General features: G+C 41.3%; 1 protein-coding gene across 1 annotated transcript in view; it reads left to right on the forward strand.

Annotated features, from left to right (window-relative positions):
- The window catches only part of megf6b (multiple EGF-like-domains 6b), a 326,118-nt gene that overhangs the window by 226,421 nt on the left and 86,587 nt on the right, over nucleotides 1–13,110 (forward strand). The window contains exon 7 of the mRNA XM_052039029.1: nucleotides 10,251–10,376. Within this exon, the coding sequence (XP_051894989.1) occupies nucleotides 10,251–10,376 (126 nt within the window). The remainder of the gene's footprint in view (nucleotides 1–10,250; nucleotides 10,377–13,110) is intronic.

Consider the following 13,110-nt stretch of genomic DNA (forward strand, 5'->3'; position numbering starts at 1 on the left):
CACTGGACTAATATTCCAGTGACCAGGAATGATTCTATATGCCTATCACTCCACTGACCATACCTGGATTCCACCAATCAGAACTTGCATTTTTGTCAGTTTAGTGAGGTGACCATGGCAACACCCCATTTAAGTTAACAACCCATCTAAAAGACTTAGGCCGGGACTTCTTGGTCAATGGAATTGTATTCCAGCATATCATGACTTTTGGAAGTGGAGGAGCAAATCTCATCATTGACTCACAGAGAGAGGAGAATGGAGGTAGCAACATCCTCACAGGAAGAGCTGGCACCCTGGCTGGAGTGTATACACCAAATGAAATACACTGTAGTACATTTAGGAGGAGGTTAGCAACTGAAATGAGAGTGTGAGGATCTGGCAAAGGGACAAGAAGAACCTTACAAAGCAAAGGAAAGTCAATCTATTTAAAAAAATAAGCTTGGAAGGTAAGGTCCAAACTGAAAATGAGGAGATGCCATGCACCAGACTCTTGAATGGACTTCTTGTATGCAAAGGATGCTCTTGATCTCCCAATCTACCTCATTATGGCCCTTGCACTTTATTTGTTTACCCGCTCCACACTTATTCTGTAACTGCAACACTATATTCTGCATTCTGTTTTTCTTTTTACTACCTTGATGTACTTGCATCTGTCTGGATGGCAAGCAAACAAAAGCTTTTCACTGTATCTTGGTACATGTGACAATAATAAACCAATACCAATAATTGAACTACGTACCTGTTGACAGGTTGGGACTGTGCGCACTGAGGTAGATTGGTAAAGCTCATATTTGTTGTTAGTCCTGTCTTAAAGCATCTCGTTTCAAGCTATTTATTTATATTAAGGAGACAATAATAATGTCCATCTGGGCTTTGTAGTCCTGTGGTCAGTGAGTCATACTGGATGAGTGATTGTGATGTCTACAATCCATTGACTAAGCTAGGCATGGCAGGCATCTCTTCCCACACCATCCTTGCTTCATGGAACATTGGATATTCTCCAGGACCTCCAGATGCCTGTTCTCTGTCAAGGTCTTGAAATTTCATCTGACTGCCAAGGTGGCATCTTATAAAACATGGTAGGATACAACTGGAGCCCAGGGCTACAGTAACATGAAAGAAGGAACAGTCTATTCTTACACAGTCATTCACACCCAATTTTCAGAAATGGATCTGATTATTTCCTGGGGAGAAATCTGCTTTATCTTATTGAGGCTTGAATTGTTCTAGTTCTTTGCCAACCGCATTCTCATTTGTCATTATTTTAACTCAACAGAAGTGGCACTGCTTGTTACTTTATAAATGAAGTATTATTTTGGTTCTAAAGTAACCATGTTTAGCTAACCTTCTCAGAAGGAAATAAACATTTGTATTTACATAATGCTTTTCATGGCTTCAAGTTGTCCAAGGCACTTCACAGCCACTGAAGTGTCTTTTTTGAATTGTACTCTATTATAGCAAGGAGAAATGGCAGTAAATTTGCCATCTCCTTCAAACAACAATGTGACAATGATCATGTAGATTTTTTTGATGATGTTGGTTGCGGGATGAATATTGGCCAAAATGCCAGGAATCTCCCTAACTCTTCTTCAAAGTAGTGTCATCCACTATGACACTACATGGGTCCTCAGCTTATTGTTTCTTCCACAAAGCAGTACCTCGAACATTTCAGCCTTCCCTCAGAATTGCATTGGGTGGCCAGCCCAAAGTTTTGTGCTCAAGTTTCTGGACCAGGACTTCAACCATTGAACTTCTGCTCCAGAGTTGAGAGTACTACCCAGTGAGCCACAGCTGTAGTGAAACTGTTCAACCTCAGAGGTGAACCCCAACTTAAGCTCTTAGAAACAGGAGGTTTGATCCCTCTACATTCCAGGTGGGGTGAGTGGGAAGGAAAATGTTACTTCTCTTTCTATATTATGTAGCATGTTCATATATGAACTATCTGAGCTTCTGTATCTACTTGTTTGGTAGGCTTCCTCGAGAATAAAAACTTGGCTAGGCTTGAATGCAGTTTGCAGAGTTGATCATAGAGTGTGAAAACAAAGGATAAATTTGAATGGTTTAAAAAAAATAAAGATTCCAAAGATACCAGAATAAAATGCAATCTTTTTCATGTTAGATTATAAATATTTGCCTATTTAACAGACTCTCCTGCCTTCCATCCCATTCGCCCGGTTGATGATCTTGGTAAATTTACTTTTCTGTTCTAAAACCTTGCGGGAGTTATTAAACGAATCTGACAATATTTAAAAGCAATATTTACAAGAGGTTTGCATTATATGCAATACGTCTAATCAATAATAGGTAGGAGTAAAGGGGTTATTGTACAAAAGATAGTTGCTTTATTTCCCAATTAAGCCAATCGGTTAAGCAAAGGTTACAGAAAATAAGTCTTAACAGTACAAATCTTACAATTAAATGAGAATTATGAGAAATATTTACTGAATAGTTCTTACATCATGGATTGGCTGGTTTGATTGGCCCCCTAGCAACACGAAGAACAAGTGTGAGCCATTCAACCCAAAGAACCACAAACAAGTGAGGACCATTCATCCTCAAACCTGTTTTGCCATTCAGCGAGATCAAGTCAGGCTATATCTGAACTCCATCCAGCTGCTTTGGTTCCATATCCTTTTACATCAGTGGTGGACAACATCTGGTTGGCTCAATGATTTGGCCTAGTGCACCTCAGAGAGCTGCTCCTCTACCCACATTTACCTGCAGCAACGGCTAGGTATCTGAAGCTAATTCCTAATCAAGGACTTCCACTGAACATACCTCCAGCCTTCAAAACTGCGAACAGACTTGGATTGTGTTTCTGATATCCACATTGAAAATGTTCCAAAAAAGTATCTAAATTTCATCATACTATAAAATATTTAAAAATATGATTTAAAATTTAAAGAATAAAACACAAAAACGCATCTTAAACAATTAAACGTAAAGGGATATGTTAATAATTAAATGTATTTAAATTAACCCAGTACAAAAACTGTAACTCATCTGAGCTTACCCATCTCTCTCAGAGCAGGCTCAGTGCCCAGGTTTCCTATTGTAATTGCTGGGAAACCGCAGTAAATTGATGCTCCACCACTGGGCAGCATGAAGAATCCATTGCAGTTGGAATGGAGCATCGAGATCTCTCAGGAAGATCAGGATTTCCGCGCTCGTACAGGCGGCTGTCAGAAATGAATCAAGTTGTCAAACTGGCCCACTCTTTAAAAGAAAAAGATTGTGCACCACTGCTTTATACTCATAGTTAGTGAAAATCTGTAGCTTCTGAATTTCAAAATATCAATTGAGCTGGCACCTACTGCATTTTGACAGGGTGATTTCTTATCTTCTTCCCTCTTTACATGCAGAAGTATTCACTAACTTTGCTCCTGAGTGGCATGGCTCTTATATTAAGGTTACAATCCCCTTATCCCATATTCTTGTAATTCTTGCTCTAACATATAAATTCCTTTGAAAATCCCCCCAAAGCTCCATCAGATCATTCTACAGCCTTCCACAATCCAGGGAATACAATTCTATTTGATGTAACCTCCCCTCATATACCTTGGAACTCTGGTAACATTCTGGCAAATCTGAGCCGTACTCCTTCCAAAACCAATACATCGTTTCCCAGAATTGCGCACAGTACTCCATCATTGTGGAAGAATACTAATAATGCTGCTGAAATTTAAAGCATGGTTGCTGCTCTCTGATGTGTATATAGTTATCTCCTGTTGAAATGTTAGAATTCCTGTTATGAAGGGAAGGTAAGGCCAGATTGCTTTCAAATTCATTCCCGTTTTCTCATTGAATTCATGCAGTGGATTCAGGACATGGGTTACTCAGCATTCCTGGTTAAGAAATCAGCCAGGAGCCTGGTTCTCTGCATACACTGACCTTGAACTGACTGCTCTGACTTCTCCTGTGGATTAATTGCCTTGTATCAGGCCTGTTGCCCTTTTATTTACCTACAGTGGATATGGATAATACAGGTCAGTCAGTATTCCTGGTTCACCTCTCTCTACTTGCTGCCCTCTGAGGACATGTAATTTGGTCTTTTGGCTAGTTACATGTACAAAAACCACACACTACATGCAAGGAATAGTGAGCATAGACTCTTTTAATAGAATAGCGACAGAACGAGACTATTCAACCCATCTATTCTATGCCATCTCCTAGTATAGCAATCCTGTCAGTCTCATTCCATCTTTCCTTCCCACAGCCTTGCAAATTATTATCAATTATCATTAAGAGAATATACAATTTCCTTTTGAAATCACAGATTGATTTTGTTTCCGCCACAGTTAAAGGCAGTGAATTCCAGTTTCTGACTGCTCTCTGAGTAAGAGGGTTTTCCTCAAACTTCCTGTTCAACTAAAATTTTAAATCCATATCTCCTTTTTCTCAGGGGAATAACTTCCCTCTCATTGATATGTATAAATCAATCATGATCTTATATGCCTCCATCAAATCTCCTCTCAAATTTATTTACTCCAAGGAAATAACCCCAGCTTCTTCAATCTAACCCTGTAGCTGAAATCCTACCTCCTTGAAACCACTCCAGCACCCTTTCTAGGACTTTTACAAACCTTGCTAAAGTGTGGTGATTAGAATTGGATGCAATTCTCCAGTTGTGGCCGAATGTGTGATTTGTGCAGGTTCAACATAATGTTCCTGTCTTTGAACCATGTGCCTCTGTTTATGAATTCCAGGATCCCATATGCTTTACTAATCATTCCCTCAGCATGCTCTTCCGAGCTGCAGAGGAAGTCTATGCTGTTGCCTTGCTATGTAGACGTCACTCTTTGCCGTTTTGGACTGCTACTTACCACCTGCCTGGCTGTGGAACGTTGTTATTCTCCAGTGTGAAAGAATCCCATTGCTTGTCATTAAGAGGCAAGACTAACCTGACTCACGAGATGAGTAAATCCAGATTTGTTGAAAAGACAACAGTCCCATGACTTTATTTCGAGGAATGGTCAGAAAGCTGTTCGTGATACTAGAAACATGAGATGCAAACCAATTATTCCTTGATCTGGCATGCTATAATATCCCAGAAAAACTCCTTTGGCAATGTGTTTATTTGGCAACCCTCAAGTAGAACTATGTGCTTTGCAAGGAGGCATTGAGCAAGAGATGGGGTTCCTCAAGGGAGGTTCAACTGTAAATACAAAGAAATCTGGTATGTTTTAATTGGCTCTTAAAGTTGGGGAACATGCTGGTGAGGTAAGGTGGTTTTGGGAGAGAGTATTCAAAGATTATTTCTTGACCAAGAATGGAAATGTTTATGGGCCTGTTGGGAAAGAGCAGTAGAGTGGGATTAATGGAGAGCTCTACCAAGTAACTGGTACAGATACAGTGGGGTAAATGGCCTCTTCCTGGTGTATAACTGGAGGTTGTGCCTTCAAATGAAAAAAAGAGGTTGAAGCATGAATGGGAACGTAATGTGAAGGTGAATTACAAGATCTCCATAGCCATATTCTTGTCAGTTTGTGTGGAGTAGAGAAAGATGCAGTTTTTGCAAAGGTTGGAGAAAGGCTTCCTAATGTGGTTCTGAATTCCAGATTGACTATAACCTGGGTCTCATACTCAACAAAGGATACTGGCTAACTTAGAGTACCCAGTTAGTACTCAGAAAATTTTCCGCTGGAAATTAGGCTCAATACTCACCTGGATAGGGATTCATTCAAACTATGAGAGTGGACAGGGAACTAAGGCTGTCTTTGGCACTGAGCTCAAGAGAAGTTTTGTTATAATCTTATACCACAGAAGGTGGCCATTCAGCCTGTCCTACCCATTCTGATTTTTGAAAGAGCTGCCATACTCCTGTGTGCAGTACAGGTCTGGGTTACGAAAGCCTGACATGGACACCCCACAAATAGGAACAAACGTTCGTGACTGGCGGTATGGATGGGGATGGATTTACCAGCTACTGCGGGGCTTCAGGGATCGTCTACTGAGTAGAACAGGGCATTTCCACGTGCCTTCTCTTCTGCAATATTTTGCTTTTGTAGAAATTAGTGTTGCTAAAGAACAAAGTTTGAATGTGTATGTCACAAATTTCCCTGCCATTTGAACAGAGGTGTTAACGTGTTCAAAATTAATAGTTAATGGCACTGTTAAACTAACCGAGACAGTGGCTTTGATATTACATATATACAATAATATGCATAACCTTTGCCCTAGAGTGTTCTGAGTGAATTGCTTTCCACGCCAGAGCAGGGAAATAATGGTGAACTTGCTGATGCTGTGCTTCCAAGGGTGAGCCCCACATGAAGCAGGCACAGATAGGAGAGTTTGTGTTGTAGTCCTCACTATAATCTGGGCTCCTTGCTGGGAGTGTAAGATTGGTAAGTTTACTGTATGCTTTCTCTACACTTGCCCTGGTAACCCACTGGCTAAACTCAGCATCTGGCATCTTCACAAGGCCACACAGACTTGTGAGGTCGACAGATTTTGATTCCTGCACCCCAGCAAGAATCTGTGCCTTCAGGAGAGAAGAGAAAACTGGGAACAGATTTTAAAGGAAAATGATTTCCATCTGTCTTTATTTAACAGGAGGCAGCTTTGTTTGTAAACGACACGAATTTATAACAAAAGTGGCAGATGCTTGGCAAGATTTGAAAGAGATCTGGTTAGCATCCAATCAAAACTGCAGCAGCTGAGTTGGTCAATAATTGCTTAATTGATTACAGTTTCTTACTTGAATCCCATCCACAGTCCACTTATTCCCATTGCAGCTCTACTGTATTGAGGTAGTAATGCTACTGAGTTCCATACAGTTCTGGGATTACCTGGAATGGAAGAGAAGCCCTAGTCGTTACCCAATGTAAAGGTTCTAATGCTATTGTGTTGGCTACCATCTTATACAGGCCTTGATTTGTCCTCCAATCCAATCTGTGTTAATGTTAAGAAGTCAGTCCCTGTGGAGTACCACCAGTTTTCTAGGCCCAAAGGTCAGGTAAAAGGAACCAGTGACTTATTTTGTTGTGGTGCATCCATCCCCCTGGACAATGTCCTTCATTTCCTGGGGACTTATTTTGGGATAGGGCTTCATGTGTGACATTCAGTATCCTTAGTAAGTAAGAAGAAAGAACTTGAATGTCTAGTGCTTGTTGCAATCTCAGCACATCCCCAAGCCCTTTACAACCAATCGAGTCCCAGTGAAGTCCAGTAGGAATCATGGCAGCCACATTGAACTCAGCAGTCTTTATTTTATATATATATTCATTTTCAGGGTCTAGGCATTACTAGGAAGGCTAGCATTTCTTGCCCATCCCCAATCACTCTTGAGTAGGTGGTAGTGAGCTGCCTTCTTGACCCCTGTGGTGCTCTGATGAAGATACTTCCACGGTGCTGTTGGTCAGGGATTTCCAGGACCTAGTGACAAGAATGACCAGCAAAGTATCTCCAAGTTAGGATGGAGCATGACTTGATTTGGGACCCTGCAATGGTGGTGTTGTCTATGTTCTTCTTGGTGGTAGAGGGTGCAGGTTTGGGAGGTGTTTTGGAGTAGTCTCGGCAAGTAGCTGGAGTGTGTTTTGTAGATGGTACACTGCGGCTACTGTGCACTGGTTTGGATGGAATAAATGTTTGGAGAGATAGATGGTGTGCCATTCAACTGGCCTGCTTTGTCTTCAATGGCATCGAGCTACTTGAGAATTGTCGGTGCTGCGCTCATCCAGGTAAGTGCTGAATCTTCCATCACACTCCTGATTTGTTCCCTATAGATTGTGAAAAGGCCATGGGTGTCAGGTGAATCACTTATCCCAGGATACCCAGCCTCTGACCTACTCTTGTTTTTATAAGGCTAGTCCACCTGTGTATCTGGTCAATGGTGACAGCCCCTAGGAAAGTTGCTTTCCCTTCACCTCGGGAATTCAGCCCTCTGGTCCACATTTGGACCAGGGCTGTTTTGAGGTCAGGAGTTGAACAGTCAAGGCGAAGCCCAAACTGGACACTGATGAGTAAGTTGTTTGTGAGTAGGTGCCACTTGATACAACTTTCATTGATGATTTACATCACTTTCCTCATGAATGAGAGTAGACTAATTGGGTGGTAATTAGCTGGATTGCATTAGTCCTGCCTTTTTGTGAACGTGACATGTCTGGGTAATTTTCCACATTGTCGGTTAGATGCCTGTGTCGTAACTGTATTAGAAAAACTTGGCTAGATATGCAGCTAGTTCTGGAGTGCTCATCTTCAATGTTAGAGTATCATTTACATTCACTTGAAAGGGCAAACAGGACTTCAGTTTAATGTCTCAGCCAAAAGATGTCCCCTCGAACAGAAGGGCACTCCCTCAGTCCAACACTGGGGTGTCAGCATGGATTTGTGACTGAACCTCTGGAATGGAGTTTGAACCCACAACCATCTAACACAGGGGTGAGATACGTTAACTCCACAGTCACGGCTTTCCACTAATATGCACTGCCTACTCTAAAGGCAAAATGCAACTCCCATAGGAACTGTGTCCACAATTATCCAAATACTAGTTAAACATAAAATATTAAATTGGTACTATGTACAGATAAAACCATTTGGTCCAGTTGATCCATGCTGGCAGCTAAGCTCCACAGAGACCGCTGGCCATTCTGCTTCATACTATTCTATCTGCATTGACTTCTTACTCTTTCTTGCTCATGTACCTACTTTGTGGTTCAGATGTTAGTCCTTGTCTGAAGGTTATATATTCAAATTTCAGTCCAGAGATTTGAGCACTGCAGTTTTCTGACACTCCAGAGCAAAGGGAATGCTGCACTGTCAAAGGTGCACCTCTCTGGTGAGATCCTAACTCTCTGAGTGGAACTATTTCTCCTTAGTTCCTTATTAGTGACTATCTTAATGCTTAGTGTCCCTAACTTTGGATTCTCCCACTTGTGGAAACATATTTACCATAATGTTATCAAAATGCCAAAACACAGAAAGATCATGTTGATCTGGAAACTTTCTCCAGTTCTGTTTTCACAAGTACAGCCCAGCCACAGTTAGATTTGATCAGCCTTGCACCTGGGTTTCACAACTGCTTGTTGGGCTGGAGCCTGACAGAACTGGAGCTTGAGCTGCAGCTCAGTCAGATGTCATGCTCAATTGCTGCTTGGGTGAATTTCCACAGCTGTCAACAGTTAGAAAATGTTAAGAGCTCTCATCACTGCACAGATTCTAGTTTCTAATATCCAAGGGACAGAGAGATACAGAAAAATACAGAGATGAGAGAGAGATAGAGTGGAAAGAGTGTCACAAGGATGAAACATATTCTGATATCTAGTCTCTTTCCCTTAATTTTTTAATTTTGAAAACGGCTGCAGCTTCTGAGTGGAGAAGCAAAAGGTGGGTGGGGTGGGTTGTATGGGAGGGGTGGTGGGATCAAGCAGGGAGGTTAAGGCTGAAGAAGGATGTACCATTGGGGTGAACAAGGATTAGGTGAGGATTGAAAGATGAGGTGAATGACACTGGAGTAAGTGACGTAGCAGAATACAAGGCTGATGGTATTTTAAGGATGAAAAGATGAGGATTTTGACAGGAGTGACAGTAAGAAGTTGTTTTTAAGAGGATGATTGGAGTGAGTCTGGAGAGGGGCTGGTTTTCCCAACAACACCTACCCTAAATACGGCACACAGCTCTTATCTCTATTACACTCCAACAAATCATCCAACTCCTCTCACCTGAAACAAAAGGCAAACGAGTCAAAGAAGGGATTGATAAAGGAAAAGAAGAGAAAGAAGGAAACAAGAAGAAATAGAACACTGAGGTAACCAGAACAATATTCATCAAAGTACCAAGTCCAGGATCAGCTTGATATACCATGTAAAACACAAAATACTGGAGGAACTCAACAGGTCAGGCAGCATCTAGGGAGGGAAATGGACAGTCGATGTTTCAGGTTGAGACCCTTTGTCTGAACTGGAAAGAGAGAAAGGAGATAGCCAATATAAAAAGGTGGAGGGAAGGGGTGGAGTAAAACTCTCCACTCCTTCCCTCCATCGTTTTATACTACCTATTTCCCCTTTTTCTTTCCGGTCCTGATGAAGGGTCTCGACCCGAAATATTGACTGTCCATTTCCCTCCATAGATGCTGCCTGACCTGCTGAGTTCTTCCAGCTTTTTCTGTGTTGCTCCAGATTTCCAGCATCTGTAGTCTCCTGTGTCTCAACTCTGTGATACCATGTAAAAGTTAGCTTGATGTGTGAGGTTAACCTGATATACCATGTACACCTTCAGAGAGGTGTATCTGATGGTGCTTTTTAATCTTCTAGGTATCAATACATGCTCGATTGGAAATGGAGGCTGTGAACATGACTGTGTTCAGTTGTCAATAGCACACTATCAGTGCAGATGCCGACACAACTACCAGCTCAAGGAGGATGGGAAGCACTGTGAACGTGAGTACCCAGGCTACGGACAATAGGCTGTGGTGAGAGGAGAGGACTACCTGTTACATCCCTTTGTACAAGCACCCATAGCACATCTCATTAGGAGGCCCCAATGAATTTGCCTACCCATACAACCAATTTATGTTGCCTACCCAGAAATTCCCAAAATTCTAATACTAATGGCAAAGGCTAGAAATTACTCTTTTTTTTGGCTTTAATATGGATTTTCAGGTCACCCTGATGTTCTTTGTGAAGTTCAAAGAAGTGCCTTGTCAGATTTCTCCATACAATGCCAAGCTGAAAGTTTTAGGGCAGCGTTTCCAATTGATGTGCTACAAGTTCCCTCAATTCTCAGCATGTTACAGAGCAGGTTTGTTTTTTTTTAAATCAACTCTCAAGGGGACATACTACAATAGAAGCAACACTCTTCCAGTTGTAACACTCTTCCAGCTACAAGGGAGTGTTGCTACTGAATAAGTGAATAGTGCAGTGATGGGAGGGAAAGGGGTTGTGGTGGCTGGAAAATCCTCCAAATGGGATAGAGGGACCTGGACAGGCTACCCACAGGAGACATTTTCTTTACGCATGAGGGCTGTGGGAAGAGCCAGGAACTGCTGGCGGGATGTTGCAAGAGAGAACTCTGTAAGGACGTATGTGCAGTCTATAAATGCCTCCATTTTAGGAAACACTATAAAGCAGGCAAATGCCTGCTGCTGGGACCGAACAAAAAGAAGGTGAATTTTGTTTGAATGCAGAGTTTGGGTAACTTTCTTAATGCTGCAGTGAGCAGCAAAATGGGAATAATGCAGATATCGGCAGTCCAGGTAACTGTGAGTCTGCTTTTCAGGTTGTAAGAAATCAGAGATGAGGAGAAGAAATGCAATTTAACTTTGTCACTTTAAATAGCACCATTTCCAGAGAAACAGGCTTAGTAACACCTGATTGTTCTGTGAATAAATAGAATGAACATGTTTGAACCTAGGCTAATTCCTGGGATGATAGGGTTGTTCAGTCAAAAGAGGCTAGACAGTTTGGGTCTCTGTTCCTTGAAGTTTCGAAGAATAAGGGGTGACCTTATTCAAACATACAAGATCCTAAGTGGGATTGACAAAGGTAGATGTTGAGATGTTTTCACTAGTGGGACAGTCATGAACAAGAAGACAAAACTACAAAATAAGGGGCTGGTCATTTAAAACTGAGGTGCGTAGAAACTTCTTCTCTCAGAGGGTAGTGAATCTCTGGAATTCTGTGCCCCTACAAGTGATGGAAGTCAGATCATTTGAGATAGGAAGTGGATAAATATTTGAAAGATTGAGGTACAGAAGAGGAGTTGAGGCCAGCATAGATCAGCCATGGTCATACTGAATTGAGGGGCAGTCTTGAGGAATCTTCTCCTGCTTGTGCTCCTGTGAGCCCAGTGAGGTTGAAAGTGGTTGGAAAATCTCATTGCAAATTAATTTGTCACATCACACTACTGTTTGTGTCAGTTGAGGCGGTGGAGGGTTGGATGGGGGTAGGGTTTGTCAGACAAAAAGTGCGAGGGAGAATAAAAACATTGCCAAAAATTTTCGAGACACATTTCCCAATGGGCACTTAGATACCCAGAAATTTGTTCCACTCCAAGTTGATCCAGTGTTCAGGAAAACAGCCCCCTTTTTGGAGATACATGAACAAATTTCTAGTCCCAAATGTCTTTTTTTATTTAAAGCAAGTCAAAAAAACTGAGATGCTGGAAATCTGAAATAAAAACAGGAAGTTTTTGCATTTTCTGTTTTTATTCCTTGTTTTATTTTGTTTCTTCTGCTTAGCTGCATGTCTTATACATGTCAGTATTAGAAGGCAACAAAAGCTTGCTGGACAAATGGCCAACTTGTTTGCTTTAAGTTCCCTGCATCATCCTTACCTAACAAAAATCTGTTCATCAGACACAACTTTTTACTGAATTGGTGTTTTTTTGCCATGAAGGAACACATCAGTGCAGAATCACAGTCGTCCTCCTAGTCGCACTGTGGAAGGAATCAGCCTGTTGAGCAATGAGGCTCAGCTGTAATCCAAACCCCTCAGATCCCAGGGACTGCTGTTCCAATGCCCCAGTTTATTTACTTTTACTCTCCCAGAGGCCTGCAGTAACTCAATCTTCAGGTGTTTGTTTAGTTTTATAAAGAGGGGAAGATAAGAATATATAAGAAGCATTTGGGGAGTTTTATTGGACCAAAAGTTTAATAAATCTTAGAGTTGATCATTAGATGGCATGAAGTTCAGATGACTAAACATTTGAAGCTCAGGAAAGTATATGTAGAAATTGCTCTAGATTAGTCTCATTTTAGGTTGTTTGAAAAAAAAGCAGCACATATCCAATGAATACAAAATTCTAATGTTTTAAGGTTGCTGCATTGACTTACCAGAATAATTCTTCATGTTATTTATTTGTGCTTGAATTCATGAATGCCAGTATATAGATAGAAGTCAGCAGGTGTTTTATGACGACTGCTTCAGGTTTAATCATTCAAATCTTACACAATAACCTAATAGATTCTAAAGAGTGAACTGTAATGTAGGTTTGAACAGGGGAGAGGTGTTGTTGGGCCTGAAGAGTGCAAATTGCCAGTTTCCAGTAGCTAACTTGCCTGGTCAGGGCAGAATTTACGATCACCCAAAGACCAAAATGGGAGGTGAGGAAAATTTTTTTTTTAAACACAATCTTATTAGGACATAAATTTTAAGGGTGGTAGAACTGAAAAAT

Source organism: Pristis pectinata, chromosome 26 (assembly GCF_009764475.1).
Source record: "Pristis pectinata isolate sPriPec2 chromosome 26, sPriPec2.1.pri, whole genome shotgun sequence".
NCBI classification, from domain to species: Eukaryota; Metazoa; Chordata; class Chondrichthyes; order Rhinopristiformes; family Pristidae; genus Pristis; species Pristis pectinata.